General features: G+C 40.8%; 1 protein-coding gene across 2 annotated transcripts in view; it reads left to right on the top strand.

The window, feature by feature from the left end:
- ASTN2 (astrotactin 2) overlaps positions 1–27,118 on the top strand; it is a 526,582-nt gene that overhangs the window by 325,969 nt on the left and 173,495 nt on the right. For both annotated transcript variants that reach the window (XM_069943247.1, XM_069943248.1), the window contains exons 9-10: positions 9,964–10,101; positions 26,646–26,796. In XM_069943247.1, coding sequence (XP_069799348.1) covers positions 9,964–10,101; positions 26,646–26,796 — 289 coding nt within the window. The remainder of the gene's footprint in view (positions 1–9,963; positions 10,102–26,645; positions 26,797–27,118) is intronic.

Consider the following 27,118-nt stretch of genomic DNA (forward strand, 5'->3'; position numbering starts at 1 on the left):
TCAGGGGAAATTACCCTACACGTATTGTGTTCACTTTCTACTTTAACCCCTTGTGGAATAGGGAAAAATCAAGGCTAGACCAACATTTAGTGTAAAAAATGTTTAATTTTTACACTAAATCAATGATCTTGTCTTGATTTTTTCATTTTCACAAGAGGTTAAAAGATAAAAAAAAACACTAAATGTGTAGAGCAATTTCCCCTGAGTACGGAAATACCCCACATGTGGACATAAAGCGCCATGCGGGTGCAGGGTAAGCCTCCAAAGGGAAGGAGCGCCATTTGGCTTTTTGAGGCTGGATTTGGCTGGAATGGATTTCGAGGGGCCATGTTGCATTTAAAAGGCCCCTGTGTTGCCAAGACAGTTGAACCCCCCGACAAGTGACCCCATTATGGAAACTACACCCCTCAGGGAATGTAACAAGGGGTGTAGTGAGCATATGGACCCCACTGGTGACGGGCACAAATGTGGAACAATATGGCGTGAAAATTAAATATGACATTTTTTACACTATAATGTTGGTTTAGCCTTAAATTTTTCATTTTCACAAGGGGTTAAAAGAGAAAAAAACACACAAAATGTGTAGAGCAATTCCCCCTGAGTCCGTAAATACCCCACATGTGGACATAAAGCGCCATGTGGGTGCAGGGCAAGCCTCCGAAGGGAAAGAGCGCCATTTGGATTTTGCAGGCTGGATGTGGCCAGAATGGATGATGAACGCCATGTCGCATTTACAGAGCCCTCGTGCTGCCAAAACACTGGAAACCCCCCACAAGTGACCCCATTCTGGAAACTACACCCCTCAAGGAATCTAACAAGGGGTGCAGTGAGGATATGGACCCCTTGATGACGGCCACATTTGTGCCGTGAAAGTGAAAAAATGAAATTTTTCCCTTTCACGTCACATTGTTCCACATTTGTGTCCGTCACCAGTGGGGTCCATATGCTTACTGAACTCCTTGTTAGATTCCATGAGGGGTGTAGTTTCCAGAATGGGGTCACTTGTGGGGGGTTTCCAGTGTTTTGGCAGCATGAGGGCTCTGTAAATGCGACATGGCCCTTGAAATCCATTCCAGTAAAATCCAGCTTGCAAAGGCCAATTGGCGCTCCTTCCCTTTGGAGGTCCGTCCTGCGCCCGCTTGGCACTTTATGTCCACATGTGGGGTATTTCTGTACTCGGGAGAAACTGCGCTACACGTTTGGTGTTTTTTTTTTTCTTTTATCCCCTCGTAAAAATGAAAAATGAAGGCTAGAACAACATTTTATTGTAAAAAATAGAATTTTTCCTTTTTTACACCACATTGTTCTGAAAATCTGTGAAGCACCTGTTGTTACATTCCTTGAGTGGTGCAGTTTTCTAAATGGTGTCACTTTAGGGGTGTTTTTTAGGTTTTGACACCCCAGAGCCTCTGCCAACCTGAAGTGGTACGGTCAAAAATGACCAAATATAACGGAGGCGTTAAAATTCACTAGGCGCTCCCTTATATCTGAGGCTTGTGGTTGCGTCAAATAGCACAATAGGGCCACATATGGGGTATTTCTATAAACTGCAGAAACTGGGCAATAAATATTGGGGTGCATTTCTCTGGTAATAGGTTTATCATTATGAAAGATATTGGATTACAATAAAATCTCTGCACAGAAAATAAAAATTTTCAAATTTCTTACACACTTTGCTTTTATTTCTGTGACTCCCCTAAAGGGTTAAAAAACTTTCTGGATGTGCATTTGCAGAGTTTGGGGGGTGCAGTTTCTGAAATGGGGTGCTTTGTGGGGCTTTCTAACATACAGGACCCTCAAATACACTTTGAACCTGAACAGGTCCCTAAAAATATCTGATTTTGAAATTTTACAGAAAATTTGGAAAATTGCTGCTAATGTTTTAAGCTTCCTATTGTCTAAAAAAAATTAAATATAGTTTAATAAATGCCGCCAACATGTTGCTAATGCTATTTAATATATAATTTATGTCGCATAACCATTTTCTGTATAAGCAGAAAGGTTTCAAAGTTGGAAAAATGCATTTTTTTCACAATTTTTCACGTTATTTTGGTGTTTTTCATAAAAATTTGTTATGAGTATCGACTCCATTTTACCAGAAATGTAAAGTACAATATGTCACGAGAAAACAATCTCAGAATCAGCCGGATAGGTAAAAGCATCCCAAAGTTATTAATGAATAAAGTGACACTGGTCATATTCATAAAATTTGTCTCTGTCTGTAAGGCCATTTCAGGCTCTGTCCTTAAGGGGTTAAACTAATAATTATATTTATTTTTGCTGTGCCAACATTTTCCACCCCATTTAAAGTTTTACTGTCAATTAAAAGAACTTTTGACATGTCAAAGAGCTACATCAGATATTTTTATTGGTCAGGTTTGTATAGAAAATAAAATTGAGGATAATCTATTTAAACACATTGATGTAAAAAATAAGTCAAATTTTTATCCCCTACATAGTAGAGGACACCATTTGGAAACTTTCTTATCTATAATGCAAAGCGATTTGAGAAATATAGAGAAAGAAATTATGACAAAAGATATATTAGATAACCTGACAAGTGGAGAAAGTATTGCCCTAAAAAACCTAAGTAAAGATACTAGCTTAGTTATCCGTTCCGCGGACGAAGGGAGGGGGGGGGGACTGTGCTACTAGACAGGGATGATTACCTGACAGAGGCAAACAGGATACTATCCGATACAGTATACTACCCACTGCTACATGCCGATCCCTCTTGCGATTATAAAGTGTTGTATACAGAGATGATTGAAGGAGCCATTCTAGCAGGTATCCTCAATAAAAAAGAAAAACAATTTTTGTTAGTTTCTGACACAAATTTAGCCCATTTTTATTACTTACCCAAAATTCACAAAAGTTTAGTTAATTCACCGGGGCGTCCTATTATTTCAGGTATAGGGTCTCTCACATCTAATTTATCTTACTATATACTATATAGATCTTTATTTACAGAAGTATGTCTGGGAATTACCATCATTCTTAAAAGATTCATCACAGTTAATTTATGAGTTACAATCTTTCTCTTTGTCAAATTTTTCTTTTATTACTTTAGATGTTACTTCACTATATTCCAATATTGACATAGATTTGGGTTTAAATGCTGTTTTACATTATTTGAATTCAGACACTGAACTAGAAAAATTGCAAGTTCAATTTATTTATGATGGTATGAAATTTAGTTTGAATCATAACATCTTTATGTTTGAGGATCAGGTATACAAGCAAATAAGGGGCTGTGCGATGGGCACTCGCTTCGCCCCAAGTTTTGCTAATTTATTCATGGGACTTTTTGAGGCGAGTGTCATCGCACAGTCCCATTATTACATGAAATCAGTGGTATATTATCGTCGTTTTATAGACGATTTTTTCTTTATTTAGACAGGCACAGAAGAGGAAGCACAATCTTTTGTTGATGAACTTAATTGTAATAACTGGGGAATAAAATTTACACTAAACTTCAGTCATAATAGCATAGACTTTCTAGATATTACTTTAATGAAAACGGATCGCATTGCTACGAAAACTCATTTCAAAAGTGTAGATGTAAACAGCTTTCTTGAATACAGCAGTTGCCACTTACCACAGTGGTTAAAAAATGTCCCCTTCGGGCAATACCAACGGGTGAGAAAAAACTGTAGCAGTAATGAAGATTACATAGAACAAGCAAATTTACTAAAAAATAGATTTTTAAAGAAGGGGTATCCTAAAAAAATATTTAAAAAAAAAGCTTTTAACACTAATAAACAAACTACACAAATAGATATTTTAAAAAATATGAAAGAAAAAAGTAAAAGTAAAAATAAAAATTAAAAAATTACTAGTAATAATTCATATAATTTCTCTTTCATTACAGAATATAATTGTGGGGCTTCAGTAATTAAAAACTACCTACAAAAAAATTGGCCCATCATATGTGATGATCCAGTTTTAAAAACAGTTATACCAAAAAGACCTAACATCATTTTCCGCAGAACAAAAACATTACGTGGCCACGTAGCCCCCAGCAGACTTCGGAAAAAACTGATTATTAACCATTCCCCGGATGAATTAGATGGAGGGGAAGTAGGCTCCACAAGATGCCAGCACAGCCGTTGTCTGTGCTGTGAATGGATGCCATCGGATCGAGTTACTTCATTTAAATCGAGAACCACAGGAGAAATATATAGAATATATAGTAAACTTACCTGTGCGACCCAATTCGTGATATATCTACTTGAATGCAGATGTGGACTGCAATACGTGGGCCGCGGTCCCGGATGAATAAACATAGATCGAATATTAAAAAAGCTTTTTTACTCCATAGTGTATGAAAACATTTCTTCACCTGCCACCAAAGTAATCCCACAGAACTAACACTGATTATCCTAGAGCAGATCCCAGAAAGGTATAGACAACTAATAAACCGTGAATCTTACTGGATCTTTAAACTCTCCACCCTCACACCACAGGGACTTAATGAGACGATTGACAATACAAGATGAGTAAGGGTTTAGATAAATGTTTATATACTTTATTTTTAAATATACATGTATTATATTTTTGTTAGTATTTGTATATATGTTAATTGTAATTTGGAATATTTGTGCTGCCATCTACCCCCAAGGGGAGGATCGATTCATCATGCATGTAATTAGTTACCACCTGTGCTATGTTTGTTCTGAGCATGTGCACACTTTTTATAGAACCTTGAATGTATTTTGTGTCAGACACTTGAGAAAGAAGTCAGTATGACTTCGAAACGCGTTGTGTTTTTAATAAATCTAACCCTTTTATATAATCTATGCTCATCTTGGACCTGTGCCCGAAGTTACCCAAGGTTTGGAGTGGAGGTATTTTATGCTTAGGGTTTGGGTTTGGTCTAGTTCACTAGAGTATGAATGAGCGCTTAGCTATGCAAGAGGAACCAGGGTTAAACATGCAGTATAAAGAATAAAAAGGTGGCATATATTTTTTCTGTTAACACATGTATATTTAGATTGGGATCTCAAGATTTCTAACATACTACATATTTCAAAATGTTCCAAAGCTAACCTTTTAAGTGTCTATGTATTCTTTATGCCTCAATAGATGCTCTTTATTTTTCCATTAGCTTTTGGAGTAATCCAGATGTCAGAACATTTAGTCCTGTGTTATTGTGTATATTTAACTTGAATGCTTGAATGGTATCAATTGTAGTTTAAAAAGGAACAATAAAGCTGTACAGACAATGGCCGTGCCAGTGTCTGTACATACAGATGGATGGACTGTAAAGTATTCTAGTAGATGATGGCATCAAGGTCAGGCTAAATCATTTGGAAGAGGATGGTAACCTCTGTAGATTTAGATTAGGGAATGTAAAAAGCTTGCCTAAAGAGATGGGTCATTAGAGCACACCTAAAAGAGTTGTCCAGGCATTAGGTATATTTTACTATGTGGCAATCGCTGCCTTGAAAATAACAAGGTTGTATACTTACCTACCTCGCTCCCCCCCACTAATTGTCCGAGCACCCATGTCTCTGGTGCGCCTCTTCTTCACTATTCTGGTGATGTTTTGTGTGGACATGAAATTCTGGCCCAGCAGCTGATCTCTGTCTATGCTGGTATTTTCTGTCTGCATTCACACATCAGCGGAAGTAGCGGCACATCAGCGGAAGTAGTAAAGTAGAGGACCCCAGTGAAGACTGAGCATTTGGGGAAGTGGCAGAGGAGCACGGAGAGTAAGTATACAGCTTTGTTATTTTTAAAACCACCATGGCCACATAATGTATACCCAATGTTTGGGCATCTACTTTTAAATTGGATGCTAAACTTATTTTACCTGGGGGTTTGAGGTGCAGCTTGTGTAAAGTCTTGGAGATGTATGTGAGAGGTTCCAGCTGGATTAATGTCCTATCTGAAGGCAGCATTACCTGTCTCTGCCCATCTGCGGCATAAGAACCCGCTGTCTCTGCCTATCATCTGCATAAGGATGGACTGTTTCTGCCCATCTTCTGCATAAGGACTCATTGTCTCTGCCCATCTGCTGCATAGTTACCAGCTGTTTTTGCCCATCTGCTGCATAAGCACCCATCATCTCTGCCTATCTGCTCCATAAGGACCCACTGTCTCTGCCTATCTGCTGCATAAGGACCTATTGTCTCTCCCCATCTGCTGCATAAGCACCCACCGTCTCTGCCCATGTGCTGCATAAGCACCCACCGTCTCTGCCCATCTGCTGCATAAGGACCCACTGTCTCTGCCTGTTTGCTGCATAAGGACCCACCGACTCTGCCCATCTGCTGCATAAGGACCCACTGTCTCTGCCCATCTGCTGCATAAGCACCCACTGTCTCTGCCTATCTGCTGCATAAGGACCCACTGTCTCTGCCTGTCTGCTGCATAAGGACCCACTGTCTCTGCCTGTCTGCTGCATAAGGAACCACTGTCTCTGCCTGTCTGCTGCATAAGGACCCACTGTCTCTACCCATCTGCTGTATAAGGACCCACTGTCTCTGCCTATCTGCTGCATAGCCACCCACTGTCTCTGCCTATCTGCTGCATAGCCACCCACTGTCTCTGCCTATCTGCTGCATAGCCACCCACTGTCTCTGCCTATCTGCTGCATAGCCACCCATTGTCTCTGCCTATCTGCTGCATAGCCACCCACTGTCTCTGCCTATCTGCTGCCTAAGGACTGTAAACTGTGTCAGAGTGTTTGATTCTCCTAAGCAAAGATAATACTTTTTAAAATGTAATTTAGAATAGACAGTCAATATGACAGCCCTGTTGGGGTGCACCCATTTCACTAGGGACCAATTCCCTTTACCGGTTGGCTTAAATAGTAGACTGGGAAGACGGAGAAGTACAGTAGGAAGGGGCAGCATTGCAGAGAGCTTTGTGGGTAAGAATGCTACATTTTTATTGCATATGATTGAGTCTGCATACATAGTGCATTTTCTTTTTGTGTTTTTGTACCTTTTTGGTGGTTCCAACTTTTTTTAAAATAATTTTTTCAAAGTATAATTTGAGTATGGCGTTTTCTGTCTGGTAGCACATTTTAAAGTGTCCCTGCTCTATTTTATGAGTGGTGGGGCTCTGATCTAGACCCCCTTGAAACATAGGGTTCTTACACTTAAGAAGTCACCATTATGGTCCGGCCGCATTGTGTACGGGCTCCCTTAATAATAAAATACTGATTACAACCCCTGAGGATGAATGATTTACTAATTATTTGTTATGTATTCCTACTTGTTATATCGATGTCATGCCCTTTTCTACAAAGGATTGTTTAAATAAAAGTGTATTTCAAAGTCCTGATCAAACATGGTCTACCGCTGCGGTGGTCACTCCCCTTCATCTATTATAATAGGCCGTATGATATCAATGGGTTCTTATTTGACCCCTATATAATTACATAGTCACATAGTCAGTAAGGGATAATGACTGCACCAATTAGATGTAACTCATTAGAATCCCTTGCCGCATTTATCAAGGCGGATTAAAAACTTACTACTGTGTCCTCATAGAAACAGAGAAACTATTCCCGACATCCATAAAACGAAGCCATTGAGTCAAACAGCCCCATAATGCTACGTAACCTTTGCTGCGAAACCCAGCACCTCCTGTTGGAACGGCATCCAAATCTCTTTTAAATTCACTTTGCTGCCTTCGGACCCTCATTTAAGTGAGATACAGAGTATCACGGGCTGAACTCTCCTACTAATTGTGAGATTTTGGCTCATCGACGCAGCAGAGACAGTAATTGAAATTACTTGAAAAATAGATGTCAGCACTATCTCTGATTGCTTTTATACAGGGTAGTAAATTATAACGTGACTTCTCATATTCCTTTTCACAAAAGGTATTAGATTCCTTGGAATATTTATTAGGAGAGGTCATGCTTTACATATGTTTTTACACTTGATTAGTCACCAGGTTAATCCCTTCCAATCCTCGGTAGACTCCGTCTCGATGTACATTTTCATTAGACGGTATTACAAGGCAGAACCGCACGTTTAATGTTAATTTATGCGGCTAGCCAGCGCCTTGTATAAATGACAACAAATTAATTGCAGCATTAAACAAGCCCCTGGCCCCAAGCAGAGCGAAAACTCCGAGAAACTACAGACTATGCATAAAAAGAAGGAAACAATGTCATTTCATTTTCAGATGATTCCAGAAGAACATTTTGTCCGACAACAATTTTGAATGCGTGAAAGACTAGTGAGAGTGCTGTACCATCAGGTGGTACTCCTATTAGATTATAGAGAAATACATTGAAATAAAGGTAGTGATGGGGGGGGGGGTGCAGAAGCTGATGTGACCGTACCACTCCTTAGAATTTCGCAAGATTAGTTTTAGACTCGATTCTGCTAACCTAAGTGCCCCAAATTAAGTACAGGAGCAGGGACTTCTTTTTAAGCCAGTTGTCCCTGCTCCTGTACAGTGAAATGAGTCTCTGGGCTGGGTGCTGAGTGCCCAGAAACTTCTATCTGTACAGCATCAACACTCACCCCTAGGACTCAGTTAACACCTTTAAATGTGTGGACTAAATCCAACGCGTGCCGAAACAATTCACTCATGTACTCTAAGACAGTGTTTCTGAAGTTGGCTTCTTAAAGGCAACCTGTTGTTAGGAGCCAGCTGTCACGCCCGGCTCCTGGCAACCCCAACAGTGTCCCTGGTAACCGGCCCGGCCGGTTGCAGGAAGTACACCAACTCTGTCCCCGACAACCGGCCCTGTTGGTTGCTAGGGGTGTGGCGGCAACTTCCTTTGATCTTGCCGTGGCTGGCCAAACGGCACAGGTGCCTGCTATTGGAATCAAGTAACTGGCGTCCAGCGCTGGCAGTCAGCTTTGTGTGTGTAGTTGGAGCTGGAGTCTAAGCCCCAATCATGCTCTGGGGCTTGAACTCCAGTCTCCATAAGTTGTCTCCCCATGTGTCCTTCCTTGCCTGCGATAGAGCCTTATTGTGATAAGCTAACGTTATCCCGATTGAATTCCCTGGTTTCCTGATTCTTGTTATTGGATTCTCGACTTCCTTTTTGACTTACGACTTTGTATCACACTGAATGTCTGTTACCGACCTTGCTTTCGGACCGAGATTAATTGTATTTGTTTGTCTTGTCTGCATTCTATGTTTACACCTGTCGTGCCAAGGGACTGTCGCCCAGTTATCTGCTGCCATTTAGGGCAGTTGCGGTAAGCAGGCAGGGATAGCAGGGCAGGTGCCAGTGCTAGGGCCTCACTTGTCTTGTGTCCTTCAGTCCCATACCTGATCCTGTGACCACAAAAATGCTACCTAAGCTATTGGCATAATGTTATAGAGCAGAAGGAGTTGAGCGGATTTATATATATCTTTATGGAAGAAGATTCAGTATAACTTGTAATTTATTGATTGAAATCTCTGATCTGTACATGCTAAGGAGTCCAGTGAATTACTGTACATTATACTATACTACACATTATCATTATTTTTAGTGTGTGTAACCAACTGTCTGCATATCAGTGATTTCTTGTGGGAGAATTTGTTTTGGTTTAAGAGTGGATTTGGATTACAAGCACAGTCCTGGAACGAATTATGCTCGTAATCCAAGGCACCACTGTATTATTTTTTTAAGAACATAGTAATATTAAATGTACTTATCATAATTATACCACATGTGATATACTAAGGGAAACACGACCTGTTGGGGGGCCAAATGGACTGCTATAACCAATCCCATTCTATTGGGATCAGTTCTTTGGTGTATCACAAGTACCATTACCACAGTTCCTTGCATACAGTCTCTGGGAACAGCAACCAATCCTATAGTTGTGTCAGTGGGCCTCCTTGCTTATAGGTCTGTATAGGATACAGGCTTCTTATATTTATCAAGTCATTGATTGTCAGAGCTCACATAATCTCCAGCCATGTTATCTTGTAGTATTTTTCCATTTAAAAGTTTGTCAGGATAGATTTGTTTAACCATGTTTCTGTTTATGGCAGGTCCACGTACAGCTTGGGACAAGGAGTATGGCTTCCAGTCAGCAAAAGTTTTGTTGTCCCTCCTATGGAGCTGTCAATTAGTCCATTGGCCAGCTGCAAAACAGATGTACTGGTGACGGAAGATCCTTCTGATGTCCGGTAAGAATGGGTTTTGACCTTAAAGTGTCACTGTCGTTAATTTTTTATTTTTTTTTGCAGAAATCACTAGTACAGACGATTTTAAGAAACATTGAAATTGGGTTTATTAGTCGAACAATGAATTGATGTCATGAAAAAGCAGTTTGAAGCTCTCCCCCTGTCTTCATGGTTTTCCTAAGGAGAGAGTGAGATGAGGCACTAAAACAGGACAACAAAGAGTTAAGTTACAGCTACATCACCAGGCACTCTCCACTGACCTCTCTGACCTCTGAATAGCACTCTGAATAGCTCCCCCATTGTGTAATTCTTTGTTCTCTGCTCTCTGCTGGCGACTAAGCTCCTTCCCTCCTTCCTCCTCCCCCCTCCCCTCTTCATAGCACAGACAGGATCCGACTGATAAAAAAAACTGTCGAGATTTCCTGATTCTGAGCAGTGGATGAAAGAAAGGAGAGGAGGGGGGGACCTAGGAAAAGGCTTTTTAAATGCAGATAATGGCATATTTGGCTAATAGACCCAATTACAAAGTTTCTTAAAACCGCCTGGACTTTTGATTTCTGCAAAAAAGAAAATTCACGACAGTGACACTTTAAAACTTTATGCATTAGAAAATAAAAGTCATTTTTAAGAGCTTAAATGTATTTAAACCTTTTTAAAAACTTATCTTTCATTTTCTACAGTTCCTTTTTTTTTTTAAACTCCCAGATAACCCCTTTAGGCAAAAAATGTGTTATAATTTGTACGAATGGATTTAAATTGTGCTATGAGTGAGGTTGGTAAAAAGTTTCCGAACCAGCTGGCTAATTAAAAAACGAAGCTTCAACTGGAAAAATTGATTGACACAAGAAAAAAATCTTGCAAAAAGAGATAACGTCAGCACTTTTTTTTTTTTTTTTTCAAACAGTTTTTCATCTGTTGAAAAAAATAATCACATTTTGTTTACACAGGACATTTTTTGTCAGTTTTGTTGTTGCCCGTCACCTGTAATAAGAATTTTCCTAGCAGTGAGCCAGGAAGAGAAGCGCTTAGATGCACACATCTTCTGGCTCTATCTAACAGTTGATGGGGGTCAAAACTAGAGATGAGCGAATTTACAGTAATAACGAAACATCGGCGCTTTGTCTTCTCTTTTCCCTGTTTCCCAGGACTGGATGCAGCTTTTCTAGGAACCCGGCATGGAGCATCAGTCAGTTAAAAGGCAGCCTGCTGATAAGCAGATTGTAGAGATAACTAAACATTTGACATATCAATTTTTTTTTTTTTTTTTAAAGTGACAGGGACACTCAACATAACTGTATCAAATGTCCTCAGAAGACCTGGCCAAATAATTTGGACAGGTGGCTTAACATAGGCCAAAATTCAACACAAATTTTGCTCTCATGGCATCTTGCAGACACAGTGCATTAGTAACCCCTTCTCTATCTACATGCCATCTATAGTAGCAAACTGCGTAAATCATCCCCTAATGTAGAACAGACGCAAATGACCTCTGCACAGGATTTCAAAGGACTTCTCCCCTGTGTGGGAAACTGTGCTTCTTTATTCATGAACTCATACAGCGCTTTTTGGCGACGTCCCATCACCTGTTTCAGGTCTAAACTGATAGTCCATGTCTGATGGTTCCTTTATATACACACTCAGGGCCACATGTATCATCCGGCGAACGGATGATTTTCGGCGGAAAGTGCCGATTTACGTATTTTTTTTATACGCAAATGGCCGATCTGCGAATAAAATATTCGCAAATCGGCACTTTCCGCCGAGTACGCCAGGGGGGCGGAAAGGGGGCGTGTAGTGGGCGGAACGGAGGGCGCGGACTCAGAGTCCGCGCGATTTACCATCCGTTCCGCCCAAATATACGCCAAAAACCTACTCCAGTCCTCAGCTGGCGTAGGTTTTCGGCGGTGCGCACCGGCGCGCACGGGATTTATGTAGAGGCACTCCACCTCTACATAAATCTCCGTAGCGCCGGAGCTGCGGGGGCATTTATAAGTCCAGCGTAAAAAAACGTCGGACTTAATAAATGCCCCCCTCAGTCTTCTAGATCAAACAGAAGGGACAGTGTCTGTAGATTAACCCTAAAATCTTGGATCTTTCTCATGGTGATGAGAGAGTTTGCTGTTAATCTACAGACACTGTCCCTTCCATTTGATCTAAGAGATTATGTGTAAATATTGGGACCGTCACACATGGACTATCAGTAAGGCTGTAGGATGGTGACGAAACGTCACTGAAACAAGTTGTCTTGTATGTGTGTTGTACATGAATAAAGAAGCTCAGTTGCTCAGACAGTGGAGAAGTCCAGAAGCTCATGTGCCAAGGTTGTTTGGGTCTGTTCTTTTGTCCTGGTTACTTATTATGTGAAGTACTGAGACACTGAGATGGGTCACAGCGGATGTCCCCCCCCCAAGTCTTCAGTAGAGTTGTGCGTAGAGCACAACTCCGCCAGCTTAATGCCTTTCCAGGCATGTTAAGTGAGAAATCTCTTCTATAGATGTATTCTTTATGGCATCGTAGTAAGGAGTTTTGTGCCATGTTGGCTAGGCAACTAAAGAATGGAATGCCTGTGTATGTACTACTGGCAAACAGCTCAGCTCCGATCCTGAAAAACAGAGGATACTGTAGCTGTGCATCATGAAGGGGACTCCCATGGGCTCCGTAACAGGACTGACAACAGTAAAGTCATCTTGTCACCACTTTAAAAGGTTAATCTAACAAAACCGGTCAGGTTTATATGAGAAGTAGAGGGAAATACAACTCAAACTAATTCAAAATGCGTTATATGCATTCACATTCCCACCTTCAGCTACGCTACCAGAATGCAAAGCAGTCTGTCCAAAATGTGATTCTCCCATGACTGATCTTTTTTCATGGCATATGGACAAGCACTTGCTTGGAAGTCTATTGGTCAAGTCATTGGTAAAGTCATTATCCCCTGTAGAAGTTTTGTTCCATAAAGGGATACAAAATGATGGCTCAGAGAAATCTCATATATATATCCTCCAGGTTTTGCACATTCCATCCTATTGCCAAAATGGGTATATTGAACCAATGGATATGTCCTACCCCGCCCACATTAGCGCAAGTCACAACAAAATTGCAACATTTATTTTACCTTGAGCACAGGTTGGTCTTGAGGAGTAAAGAAAAGCTCATTAGCCCATTCTTCCATAAATGGCACTTTTTCATTATCAAATACTTCTCGAGGGTGATGTTGAAGCACATAGTACAAGCTTTTTACCCAATCGACCTGGCACCTGACAGAAGACTTAATAGGTTATTTGGGTATACGTAAAGTCCAAGACCCTTTTTAGATAATTTCTCTGTCTCTCTGACCTCTTTCCATGGGTTTTTCCTTGACGCTGCCACCCCTATTTCTAAGGTTCTTCTCTGATATTATGGGATTGTTGAGGGTAAACCCCCATTTTCTTATTGTATTGGTCCTCCCCAGGTGCCATGCTTATGACATTTGCTAGTTGTAAGCTATGTATCAGAATGTGAATAGTGACTTAAGAGGGTGCTATGTAAGTTTAATATTGGTTGTTTGGAGATACCTTACTCTATTACCCTGATTATAAATATGTCATTCTTTCGGATGGGATATCTTGCCAGCTACACTGGGTCATTTAGCACCTAGAGGACTTCAATGGACTTTGCACCTTTTACCAAGTGACTCTCTCCCATTTTCTTGTACTTCCAACCATAGCTTTGTACTTACCTCTCATATGTTTAGTTTGTTATGTATTTTATTGAAACAATTGAATAAAGTATTGTTTAAAAAAAAACAACTTTTGAAATGACAGGTTGACTTTAAAGCTAATGTACCATCAGTACATTAGCCGGTGTCACAGTCCTTTTTTTGAACCACTGTTTTTCATGTACAGTGCCATTCTATTCCCGGGCACCGGCCTGGGGTGAAGCACTGGAGGCAGGCCATCCCCACCCCCCAGTGGGAAGAAACCCCCCCCACCCCTCTATTACGCTGCTCCATTAAAATCAATGGAGCAGCATCATAGAGGGGCTGGAGGTTTCCTCCCACTGGGGACGGAGAGCCCACCTCCAGTGCTTCACCCCAGGCCGGTGCCCGGGAATAGAACTGCACTGTACGCTGGAGTCAGGCCGTGGTTCAAAAAAAGGACCGCGGTATCGGCTTCCTCGTGCCAGTGCTGGTCTATTCATGTGCAAAACTTGAGTACGGATAGTACATTTGCTTTAACGCTATGTTCCCACGATGGGAAAAAATAGTTTTAGCACTAAAAGACATCCGTCTATCAGTAATGTAGCTGTCTTTTGATGCTAAAAGGACCACCATCCACAAAGATGTTTGCCATTATCCCATTATGGGAACGTAGCCTAAATATAAAGTGTACTATAATTTTCGGTGTAGACAGACCAAGTCACAAATGCCATCTGGTTTTCCATTCACCTCATGTAAAAATATATTTGCAGTATTTCTACAGTAGATCCATTATAAATAATCAGTAAATAAATCATACAAAAGACTTGTTTTCTCATATGAAAGCCCCCTGATTTTTTTTATTTTTGTTGTTGTTGTTCTAGCGCACACGTAGCGCTCATCACAAGGAGTAAGAGCCAGGGAAGTTATTAATTTGGATCAAGGTCGAAGGGAGATAAATAAGAAGATAGATGAGAAAATAAAAAGGAAAAGGTATCTAGGCAGTACAGAGACATCGGAAAATAATAAAAACGGGACATATAAAGAAGACAAAGAATAGGAAAAGGGCAGAGTTCATGGCTAGGAACAGGTAGTTCTAAGAGCTCATAAACATGTGTAATACTTGTTTGTCTAAATGGGAATTGAATTGTACGCGAAGAATTTTTACAAGGGGTATAAAATATATTCCTACAGATACATTTGATGAAAATTTAAATGATGAAGAGTAACAAAGCCGAGTAGATTGTGTCCATATAAAGTAGCACTCAATAATGTGATACAGAACGGCCTTGGACTCCAGCCATCACTAAGTGTTCTTTGGCAGAGAGCGGAATGAAAAGTTTCGAATGCAGCAGAATGCATGAATGGCTTATTTAATTTTTTCGTAATTTTTGTAAGTTTTATAGGCTAAATGCCATTTTTCTCTGCCAGTCAAGTGGATAACGGATTATAATATAGTTAACGTATACGATAATGCCTTATTGATGCTGAGACAGATGTCACAGGTAATATATTAGGTTATATTAGAAGATGTTGTTACATTTTATGTCATTAGATGCGATATATGAACCTATAATAAAGGCTTGATGGACCTCAGTGTCTTCTAGAATTTATTATACGATTTATAAGTTATGTCTTTGGCTGTTTTATGTATACCTAAGATCGGCAAACGCAGACAACGTGTCCAGGTCAATAGATGTCTTCTTTCAGTAGGATGGAGAACAGTCCTTGGTATCTGCTAGTTGAAGGCTGCACATGTATGGGAGCATAATGGCCTTGGCTTGTATGGTAACTAAAGTAACAAGCCACATAGTCAGTAGACATCCAGGAGAATTGTTCTATCAATACTGGTATAGGAGAGAGCTAAGCGTCTGCAATAGCTAAGGCACAATAACAACAAGGATGCGAGATATAAAGTATGGCAGGAATACAAAAATTATTTCCATCAGTATTCATAGATACTCTATCAGAGGGGTAGCTAGATGCAGGTTGAACACGTATAGAAGCACTCATGCTTGAAACGTTGTCCGGGGATATTATTTTTTTAATGTTTGGCTAAGGTCAATTTACAAAAAAAAATTATACTCCCTCACCCTGGTACCCTGCCGATCCTAGTCTGATGTCATCCTGTCCCCTGCAGGTCACCACTACTTTCTGTGTATGAGACGCGTTGTCTTCACATCCAAACTGGAGACAAGAGAGATGCTGTACCTGGAAGAAAGTCTTTGTAAGCCTGGATATCCCCTTTATCGTGTACATCTCCCAGCTTGTCCTAGTGATAGGTGCGGATCTCAACACCAAGACCCCAACCAGTCAAAACTTTTATCATTTAGGTTTTTTTAGTGTTCTGTAGGACATAATGAACTGAAACGAATTCAGCTACCTGTAGAGACGCTTCCTTCAGAACTGACCAATGTTCCCTTAATGTGCTTGAGATTCTGCCACTTATTGGAGAGTAAATGGGAACAGGAGGCGTCTGTTGAGAAGATTTGGTCTTATTTTGCTTAAACAAATTGTTTCAATCCTGTTCTCTTTCTATTTGTTAAGCTTTTTTCAATATATGCTTAAGGTACCCCATCCTAGAAATTTATTACACATAGCTTCAAGTCATACATCCACTTTATTATCCAATACAATTCCCATTACTTTTAACAAATGACTGTGGGGTTAAGAGTTGAGACGCTTGTTGCTATTCTTACCACATAAGAAGAATGAATTGCATTTCCATGAATGCAACTAATGGCCGCTGAGGAGATACAACTTTTTTATTTACTTGTTTAGAAAAAAAAATTGTTGTTCTAATGGGAAGGTGGTCGTGTATCATATTTTGGGGTTCAGATGTTATCAAAAGTTCATAAGGATTGAATCCAGTGCCTTCAGCTCTGTGTTCAGCACCATAGACACCTCTGCTAAACACAGAGCTGAAGGTTCTGGATCCAATCAACATAAACCTTTGAACCACATGAGATATTGCACATCTGAATGCGCCATTTAATTTCTGAGACAATTCTGGTCTTCTTTGATATGCTACCTGACTGGCTTCCCATTGGAAAAACCTGTCCTTGATCCAATATGTTGTCTTTTAAGATGGCAACCATGTCCTGCACATGTCCATGGCCGTTTTTACAGTTTACTACATTTTTAAGTTAATACGTAACAGCCAAAGCCATACTCACCTGCTTAGGTGCTCCCCTCTGTCTCCACCTCCTCTCTTTTACAGCTACGCGGCCACATAAGTTACTCATTCATGAGCTCTGGGGGAGTGGCCTCTTGTGACCAGAGGCATAATGCTGTCTCCGGCCAGAAGAGCGCTTGACAGGGGGAGGAGCCAATGGCCGAAAACAGCAGCACATTTAAACTGTATGCACTCCTTATAAGGAGCAAGTACAGTTAAAGGGCCAGCGTCAGCACCCAGCAGCACTTGCCCAAGTGCTGACATTGGCCCAGTCTGGCAAGCAGCGCATCTGGAATTCCAGAAAATTTCTGGATGCGCATCTGGAGTGTTTCCAGAAGGCTCCCATAAGGATCCATGGGGCATCTGTGCCAGAATTCCGATCAATTATAGGTCATGTCCTATTTTCTGGTATGTGTACTCCTCAGGTAAAATTCTAAAGGGTGCCTGTGCCCAATAGGTCAGGAAATCTATATTATTACTATTGGTGGTGATATCTATGTAAATATCTTGCACATTGTTTTTTCCCTCTCTGGATGAAGTCCCCTTAGTGCCTGAAACATTTGAGGTGTTGTTGAGTGAAGAAACATTCTCATCTGCCTCAATTTGAAGTTGTGCAGTTTTCTTATTCTGTCTGATTCCAGTTATTTTCTATTTAAACTCAGACAAGCCGACCTAACAGAAATCTTTTTTTTTTTTTTCCATTTATTTACTGCTGAAAAATCAAACACATTGTTTCTTCCGTCTTGCTGATAAAATTGCAGTAGAAAGAACAATAGTGTTTGATATGTGAGTTACTTCTTCCATCTTGGTACCAATCACCAGCGTGGAGTGCTTTCATCTTCAGACAGCTTTTATGAAGATTGTATTACTTATTTCATGGTTATGATGTATATTAAACAAAGTCAACTAAAAGAACTAATCAGACCAGGGTCGGTAGGTGGTCCTGGGGGGAAGACACACGCTGGAGGACACATCTACATGTGAATACACTGAATGTCATACGTGTAAGTGGGTGCATATGTGTTAGTCAGTCAGGTGAGCAGCGATGTTAGTGTATGAGGTAGGGACAAGAGGAATGCTGCAGAAGAAGTAAAAGAGCTGTTTAGTATTCTTTTAAAGGGGAACTCCTAGATAAAGAAAACTGGCCTCCTTGTAATCCACTCTGTTTCCTGCTCCCTCTGCTCTCCCCCACAGAAGACATGTGACCATTGTCTTACATGCAGACATGACAGGGGGCAGGGCATGGGTGGAGAGGGGCAGGGCATGGGCAGAGAAGGGTGGGGCATGGGTGGAGAAGGGTGGGGCATGGGTGAAGATGGGTAAAGTTATGGGGGTGGGGGAAACAGGATGTTCTGAATGTGCACCGCAAAGACTTATGGGAAGTGTAGTCTGATGTGCACGGGTAGAGGAACAACAAGAGAGATGAAGCAGACAGCAAAGTTCATCAGAGAAGCAGGACTACTGTACAACGACATGAGGAGTGTCAGGGGGGAACATAGTTAAGAATCTTGCATTATTTGGAAGTTTTTTTTAACAAGGCCTATCCAGAGTTCTCCTATGGCCAGTGAGGGGGTTGATAAAAGCAACAATGTCCCCTTACCTCCCTGATTCCAGTGCTGGGGCCCACATAATGCTGCTCCTGTCCCCCAGTTCCCACCCACTTCCTGGTCTGAGAAGGGCTTGAGACATGACATTTCAAGCCTGCTCAGCCATCCAACAGCAGAGGCGGGAACCCGATACAGTCGCTGGAGTGGGCTAGAAACATCATGTCTGAAGTCTTGTCTCAGACCTGGAAGTGGCCAGGGACCAGGGGTCTGGAGCAGCATGATGCGAGCCCCAGCCCTGAAAGTGAAGGTTGTTGCTTTCATCCACCCCCCCTCCACGGCCATAGTGAAAAAAGGTACCCCTTTAAGCAATTTCAGGATATTTAACTTTAACAAATGAATAAAAAGTGTACCTGTCCATTCATCAATAAACTTTTGACATGTCGACATAAAAACTATTAATAGGCCAATAAACACACTGTAGGTTATGCACATAGATCCACAACAAACCCCCGATTCATAATGTTACATAAAAAATACATAAAAGAGGCCATAAGTGTGATAAAATGTAAAGACATAGGTGCAACGCAGTTTAGTAAAGTACTAAGACACATGCACAATATTAATAAGCAACATTTTGAATAAAGATCGTCTCTGAGCCTGCTCAGCCAATTACTGACGACTGAGAAGGGAGAGTGCCAAAGCCAGTGGTTGGCTGAGCGGCTTGTCACTCTCGTCTCTGGAGTGACAGAACGCTCAGCCAATCACTGGCTGTGGTGCTGTTTCATCTCAATCAGGGATTGGCTGGAGGGGGCTGGAGACGCTAGACAGGTGAGCATCCCTTTTTTTATATATATATATATATATATATATATATATATATATATATATATATATATGTATTTAATTGTGCAGCCACCAACTTTACAAACTTGTTGCAAATTTTGTACAAATTAGTACCGAACCAAACTTTTTGCAAGGTTCACAACGAATCTTGGTTCATAATATTCGGTATTCTCTAGTAAGAAGTTTGAATGTTGCTACTAAAATTTGATGCATCATCTATAACAGCTCGGAAACAATGAATATCGGAAGAATAACAGTATAGACCACTTACAATTAAATCTGTTATATACCCGCCTGAGGTGGTTTGAGTGTGACTACTTCTGGCTTATGCCTTGCCACGCCTTCATTAGTACCTAATGTATTGATGACGTGTTGATGTCGCTCCTGTGGCCGCCACTATTATGGTGTCCCTGACCACCTTTGTCATTATGTTTACTAATTTCTTGGTATACAATTATTTTCCTTAATAATAAATTAATTTGGAATATTTTGTCAAAAAGGCTTACCACCTTTACTGGTGTATGTTATGTTAAAGGGGGTTTCCAGGCAAAACATACTGATGAGCTATAAACAGGATAGCTCATCAGTGACTGATTGGTGGGGGCAATGGCTGACACTTTGCCAATCAGCTGTTTAGCGCCTGAACTGCAGTAAATGGAAGTAACTGCATGTTAACATTGACTTATACTGTACCATTAGTTTATTATATTTTGTACAAGTAATTTAATTAACATGAATAAGGGCGATAGAATATTACAACATATTTAATTTTATTTACCTTTATTCTCATACAATGTTATGTAACCTTACTTGTGGAACATGATGCACTATATCGCCATACCATGTTACTTTTATGTTAAATGATAATACAAGGTTATAGAACCGTACACAGAGAACACATCAACCCAGAACAAGCATTGCTGGAATTGTAATGTTTTTTTTTTTTTTTTCTATACATTTTTTTTTAAAAGAGGATTTTTAAGAAAAGAGTTCAAATATATTCAACAGATTGAGATAAAGGCGGTGTGCACTATAAAGTCAGAAAAAAACCATGGCGTCATTGTAACAAAGTGTATAACATATCCAAGGAAAAATACATTGCAGTATCAGGCTATGTTCTCATTTTGGGAAAATATTGGGTAAAGGCGGCCGTCTTGTTAAATAGACGGCCACTAAAAATGATTATGATCATTATAGGCGGCCATCTATGTTACAAGATGGCCACCCTCCAAGATATTTTCCTATGGTGGGAACATAACCTTACAGTGATTCCAAAGCCTAGCTGTAGTATATAGGCATATTAATATTCTAAGGTATCAAGAATTTAAAGGGGAACTATCAGCAGATTAGACAAATCTAACCTGCTGATAGCCCCCTTTAGCGCTGGGGGCTCTGAGAAGGAAGGTCTTTGCATTACCTTCCTCCTCTGCGCCGGTCCTGCGCTGTTAGTGTAATCTTCGCTCTGGTGCACTGTTAGGAGCACTGCCACCCCATCAGCCCGCTCCTTTTAATGATAATCAATGGAGAAGGTGGGCTGGATGATGCAGCAGTGCTCCTCCGAGGAGGAAGGTATCACACATACCTTCCTCCTTAGTGTTCCCGGTGCTATAGGGGGCTATCAGCAGGTTAGATTTGTCTAACCTTCTGATAATTCCCCTTTAGGGTAGCTTCACACATACCGGATCCGCAGAAGATTTCATGCTACGATTTGCAGCGAAATCCGCTGTGGATCCGGGTTTAGTGAAGTTCTATGGGGTTCCATAACCGCAGCGGAATTTTCATTCCGCAGCAGATATGGGACCCGGCCCCTTTAACCCCCGGTCGCCCGCAGCCCTTGCCTGAAGCATACATTCCCTGCTCAGCGCTGCGGTTGTGTGAAGCTCCTGGCTCCCCTCGATCCTCATCAGCCAATCAGTGCTGCCGTGCACTGATTGGCTAATGAGCGAGAACTCAAAGAACTTTCATTAAAACACTCAAATTTTTTTGAAAATTTAAAGCTTGTTTTAAAATAAATAAATTGGCCTCAAAATACATAGCATGAATAAAGCCTTAAAGGGGTTTTCCAGACTAGGAAACAATTTTTAAAAGTAGTCAGGGAAGGTGCTTAAAGAAAATCCCTGATATCCACTACTTTCTTGTGACATGCCAACATCCAGCAAAAGCCAATTACAGACTGGTGGAGCTGGGCTCAGCCGAGCCCTACAGCAGACACAGTGAGTTCCAGTTGAGAGACAGTGACTTTAATGCCTCTTCGCACCTACCCCACTGCAGAAGTCCATGGCATCTGTGGTAGATTTCTTCTGGTCTTGGCTGATGTCACTGAGCCAGGAGCCGGAACCAAGATAGGACTGAGGGCAGAACCAACGATTCGCCCTCCATGACACCAACAATTAAAGGATGTTTTTGTTTTTTTAAAGAAGCCATAACAAGAGGTATTTTTGAATACAGTATGGTGGTGAAACATGTAGAGGCCAAGGTTGGTGGGTGGGTGGACGGGCCTATGGGGTGGGGTGACAGTATCAGTTAATTTTTTTTTTAAAAATGGCCGGATATGGATTATACTGTATAACACCTTGTAATGAATTGTTGATTCTCACCTTCCCCTTAATTCCCCTACAATTTACATAGTATAAGAAGTGAGAAATGTGTAATGACAGAAATACGTTGATTGCAACTCCCAAAGGAGCGGGCTATGGGAGAATACACAGCTGCAGAAAAAAGAAGCCCGTCACTTTTCACACATCCTCCTTCCTATGATCAAGGGGCAAACTCAGCTGCTGTATTCAATGCAGAAATCCATTTTCCCAGAGAGTCTGTATTGAATGCAATACATGAATCATTACATCCATAGAAACAAAACTACAACATATATATCTAGCCGCAGGTTTGGCTGCCAGTCTGGAGGAATAAAATGGTTAAGTCTCTGGGGCCATTTTCACTGTCCGGAGAAGGACACCCTTGAATTAATGCAGGTCAATTGCACATCAGTCAATCAATGTAATCCAGTTTTTTCATTGTATTCAGGTGCAGGCATATAATGAATTTGGGCCCTGGCCAGGATTATTTCAGCTAGTCCTGTGAACCGGGGGCCCTGAGCAACCTGTGTGTTATTTAGGGGATCCCTAGACAATAGCGTCTCAGACAGAGCTTGGCATACACTTCTGGTTTAGAATGTTAAGCTCTCATAAGACTGCAGGTAATCATGAAAAATGTTTTTTGGATATATGAAGATTTTCTGCTCTATAAGGCCAATAAAAACATTCTATATACATATATGATCTTGCAGTGTCCTTGTGGCCCATATGGAAGAATAGTGAAGAAAGCAAGTTATTGATTGTCTTTTGTATGGTGTGAAGAACACATCTAGTGTCAACTTAAAAATAGGTTTTTTTAGGTCAAAATTTTTCCCCACTTTAGGCTATGTTTGCACATAGTAAAAGAAAAGCAATGTACGGCCATATTTGCAATATAATAATTTGCTCCATTAAGGTCAATGGGAAATTAGCTGCCATTATGACGCGGTATAGAATAACGGCCATGATTGATTACAACTATCAAAATAACGAGCATGCCCATTATTTACCACCTGCTTTTACAAAAATGTTCATTTTTCACACATTTTATTTGATTTTTTTTTACTCCAAATTATGGCATTTACGGCAGTAGTTTATTTACTGTGTGTGAACATAGCCTTACACTGCCTAACATATCAGTGGGTTTGGCATTCATTTGCAGAACCTTTACAAGGAATAATCAGTCATACAGCCAGGCTGTATGGAAGATTTCTGGATCATGCAGCCCATTAAATTTCTTATAGTCGGCCACACATTCGCGCTTACACTGTAAGCGTCCTATTACATGGGCCGATACTGGCCCGATCGAGCCTCGACAAATGAGCCTTGATCTTCTAGATTGGCCCTCGTTTACTGATCCTATTGCACGGCCCTTTAATCCTTTAGCAAACATTAAATACTTTACCTGTCCATGCTCTCAATCTTCTCCTGGACTCTGCATGCTTCCTGCCACCGCAAGCTATAGTTTCAGAGTGGCCTGTCTGAGCTGACAGGCCGCTCAGCCAATCACTGGCCGTGGCGGTCCAGCCAGTGATTGGCTGCACGGTCTGTGAGCTCAGCGGGGTCGCTCTGAGGACACAGCAGGCGAGGCTGGGACGCATACAGGAGAAGACCAGGAACGTGGACAGGTGAAATATTAACTGTTTGGGCAATTGTCAGCCGTGCATCGTTATTACACGTCGGCGGCCGATGATTTTAGGTCTGGGCCTAAAGAAACAATCATCCAATGATCGTTTCATCCGCTAATCGTTGTCTCTATTACACATAGCAATAATCGAGCTGATTATTGCAACGTGTTATGGGGCCCTAAGATGTTTGGCCAAAAAGTGATGATTTTAAAGGATGCAGTCAGGTGCCCAATAAGCTTTTAACATTCATCAGTTGATCTTTGGCCCTTTTATTGGCAAAATCATTCCTGCCAGCCAATAAGTAGCCCATGTAAAACCTCCTTTAGGATTGGTCAGAAATATATAGGAGGGAGGCTGTCTACTGTTGATCAGCTGTTCGAAAGGGCTGACACGCTCAGATGTTGCCTCTTCATTCTTCCATGGGTCCATTATCCGGTTTTAAGTAGCTATATCCCACTGACTTGACCACACATGGCCCCTTCTATCAGATGATTTAGTTGCCTTCTTCCCAATCTGATTTTGATCGTCTATTCTAGAGATAGTCCATCAATATTCCGAACTCACAAAACCCTTTAAGAGAAGTAGTGAAGATAACAGAGTTTGAAAAGGTTATACTATGTGGCTAAAAGAAGATGACATGTTTGGCCAGATGACAGAATACATGGTCTTCAAACAGTGGTCAACAACAACATCGGAAATAACAATGGTTGAAAGCCATTAGCCAGTGCTGGGCTGTGCAGCCACATTCCATATGTCCGAGAAGAGGCCGACTTTGAATGAAAGAGAAGCAGTTAATAACGGATCACATCAGCGAGTTACCGTACAAGCTCCATAGAAGAACTATAAAGTATAATTATCGGGAGCACACCTCCTGAAAGTAGTCTTTGTTAATATTTGCATAAAAACAGCTTGAGTGTTCTTCCAGTGGGTAATCTGGTGGAAATACGCATTGTTTTATCAGTCTGATGCTGTGCTTAGATGAATGGAATCTTTCCTGCAATCACGCATCATAAATTTATTTTCGATGATGATGTTTTAAGTTCTTCATTCGAAATCAACATTTTAAATACATAGAAACATACATATCTACAGTGGCATAAAAATGTAATTACCCCCGCCGTTTCAGATCTTCACACAGAATGTAACTTAATGTAAATCTAGTTAACGTAAATGGTTTTTCAATTTTTAAAGGGGAAGACGTTATCCAATGTTAAATAGCACTATGAGAAAGTCATTGGCAATATCCCTTAGGGGACTGGTTTAGGTTGTGGTTTGTGATGTAAACAGTTTATATTTTGTGTAAATTAAAAACTGTTATAAACTGCCCATAACAACCAATCACAGCTTGGTTTTCAGCTCCGGTAAAATTAAAGCTGAGCTGTGATTGGTTGCTGTGGGCAGTTTACACCGATTTCTCTTTTAGGCTATGTTCACACAACGTCAAAAATATTTAAAAGGCATCCGATTTTCGAATTTAAAAAAACGTCCATTTTTGCCACAATTTAACTGACTGCAATGGCAATGCATTGAAGTCAATGGGAAGACGGACATCCAATGCGCACAGTGTATTGAATAACGGACGTATTGGGCGCGGACGTCAAAATAATGAACATGATCAAACAGCGGACGTTTTTTTATTAGTAGTTCACACACAGTTTTTCTTTTGTCACCGTTCTTTCTCTGTTTTTATTATTAAATTCAATAGACTTTTCAATTAAGATACACCCACAGGCCAATTAGTAACCCCAAACTAAAATGATGTGCAAACACCAATCATTGCACTAAGGGGAGGTAAGACAAAAACAATTTTAGACTCAAAATAACAGACGTAATTTTTAACGGAGCTGAAAAAACGTTGTGTGAACATAGGCTTACAAAGCTTGATATATCTGGATGGTAGTGTGTACATAATGGTGGCCATAACCATTGAATAATTCTTTGTTATTTGTCCTGGGGGTGGGTTGCCTCCATACACTTTGGATGCTCACCATGTTTTCCTTCATCTGCACTAGATCTTCAGCCAGGCATGCCAGAATCATCGGGTTTTTAATTAAATATTGGATTTCTTCAAGATGTGTTGACATTTTCACATTGGGGAGCAGAAGGTCTGCTCTCGACACTGAATTTTCTTTCCCCCCCCCCCCCCCCCACCCACTTACCCTTATGAAAGTTCGAGGGGTGTATCTAAGTCCCAGTAATCACGCGCAGGCTAAACTACGTTTGTACGCGATGTCCAATAGCTGCACATTGTGGCCACAGCTTCAGAGACATCGCATGCTAGCGTAGTTTTGCTGAGACTCGGACCAGACTTTTGAGAAGTGGATTGACAGGAGGCAAACATGGGGAAGCAGAAGGATTCAGCCGCTGCTCTGGTTATCTCCTTCAGTGCCACTGCAGTGTTGGTCACACAAACCACTGAGCCATTCACATGCACAAGAGAATTTTTATACTTTTTTTTTATAAATATTTTGATATTAGATGTTTTTTCTTCATTTGAAATGTTTTTCTATTTTAAAGTTGACATCTGGGGGTTTTGGAACAAATTACCAGTTTTCTATATAGTTACGGACCAAACAATGGTTGTACCGTAACCAATTAATATTGTTTGTTGAGGGACCACTGTACTGTACAGTAAGACAGTGATGCCTTATGTACTTTTACGGTACTGTCTAATGTTCCTAATGTTATGTTGATAGCTTAACCTGCTTTATGGCAGGTGTAATATATCAATGACACAGTTAGTGGTTACATCTGTACTATGGGTACTGAGCCGCACAGTACATGTAAAATGGGTAGTGAACAGGCCAGTACATGCGGCAAAGGTAATTGGTCATCCAGTTATTCATATAGGTCTGGTACAGTAAATACACTATGGTTTAAGTTAGAGTGGTCTAGAAAAGTTGGAGTTTTTTAAACTGAAACCATTGTGAACCGAGACGTTATTGTATAGAAACGTAAAGTCCTAAATTTATGATACACTCATAATTTCTTATATAAAACTGATAGAGTACAATATGTATAAATGATTTAAAAAAAAAAATTTTTGTTAAGTAAATTTGCCAGTGTCACAGCCCACAAATAACTCCACTTCTTTTCCTTATACAGTGAGGAAGCCCTTTTGGCCACACACTTTGACTCCGTTGATGACCTCCTTTCATCATTTGGTCCAGTCCGAGATTGCTCATTTAGTAATGGCGGCTGTTCTCGTAATTTCAAGTGCGTCTCAGAGCGTAAAGTCGATTCTACAGGATGTGTGGTGAGTCAATGTTTACCTTTGGATTTTAAAGTAATAATGATAGAGCCTACATTTTAACGACCTTTAATGCAAAATTAAAAGTGAAATAATTGATCTTTTTTGGGGTGGCGCTGCTTTATCTATGTCTTCTATTAACCCCTTCCCTTCCCACATAAGTCAACAAGCCAATGGCATGTACCATTAGGCTATATTCACACTACGTATGAGACCGGCCGTTCCGTGACCCTGGCCGGGTCACGGAACGGCCGGTCTCTGGCCGGATCATCTCGGCCGGCACTTAAGTACCGGACGGATGATCTTTCGGCCGCAGAGCTCTGATGCA

This window comes from Dendropsophus ebraccatus, chromosome 10 (genome assembly GCF_027789765.1).
Source record: "Dendropsophus ebraccatus isolate aDenEbr1 chromosome 10, aDenEbr1.pat, whole genome shotgun sequence".
Taxonomy (NCBI): Eukaryota; Metazoa; Chordata; class Amphibia; order Anura; family Hylidae; genus Dendropsophus; species Dendropsophus ebraccatus.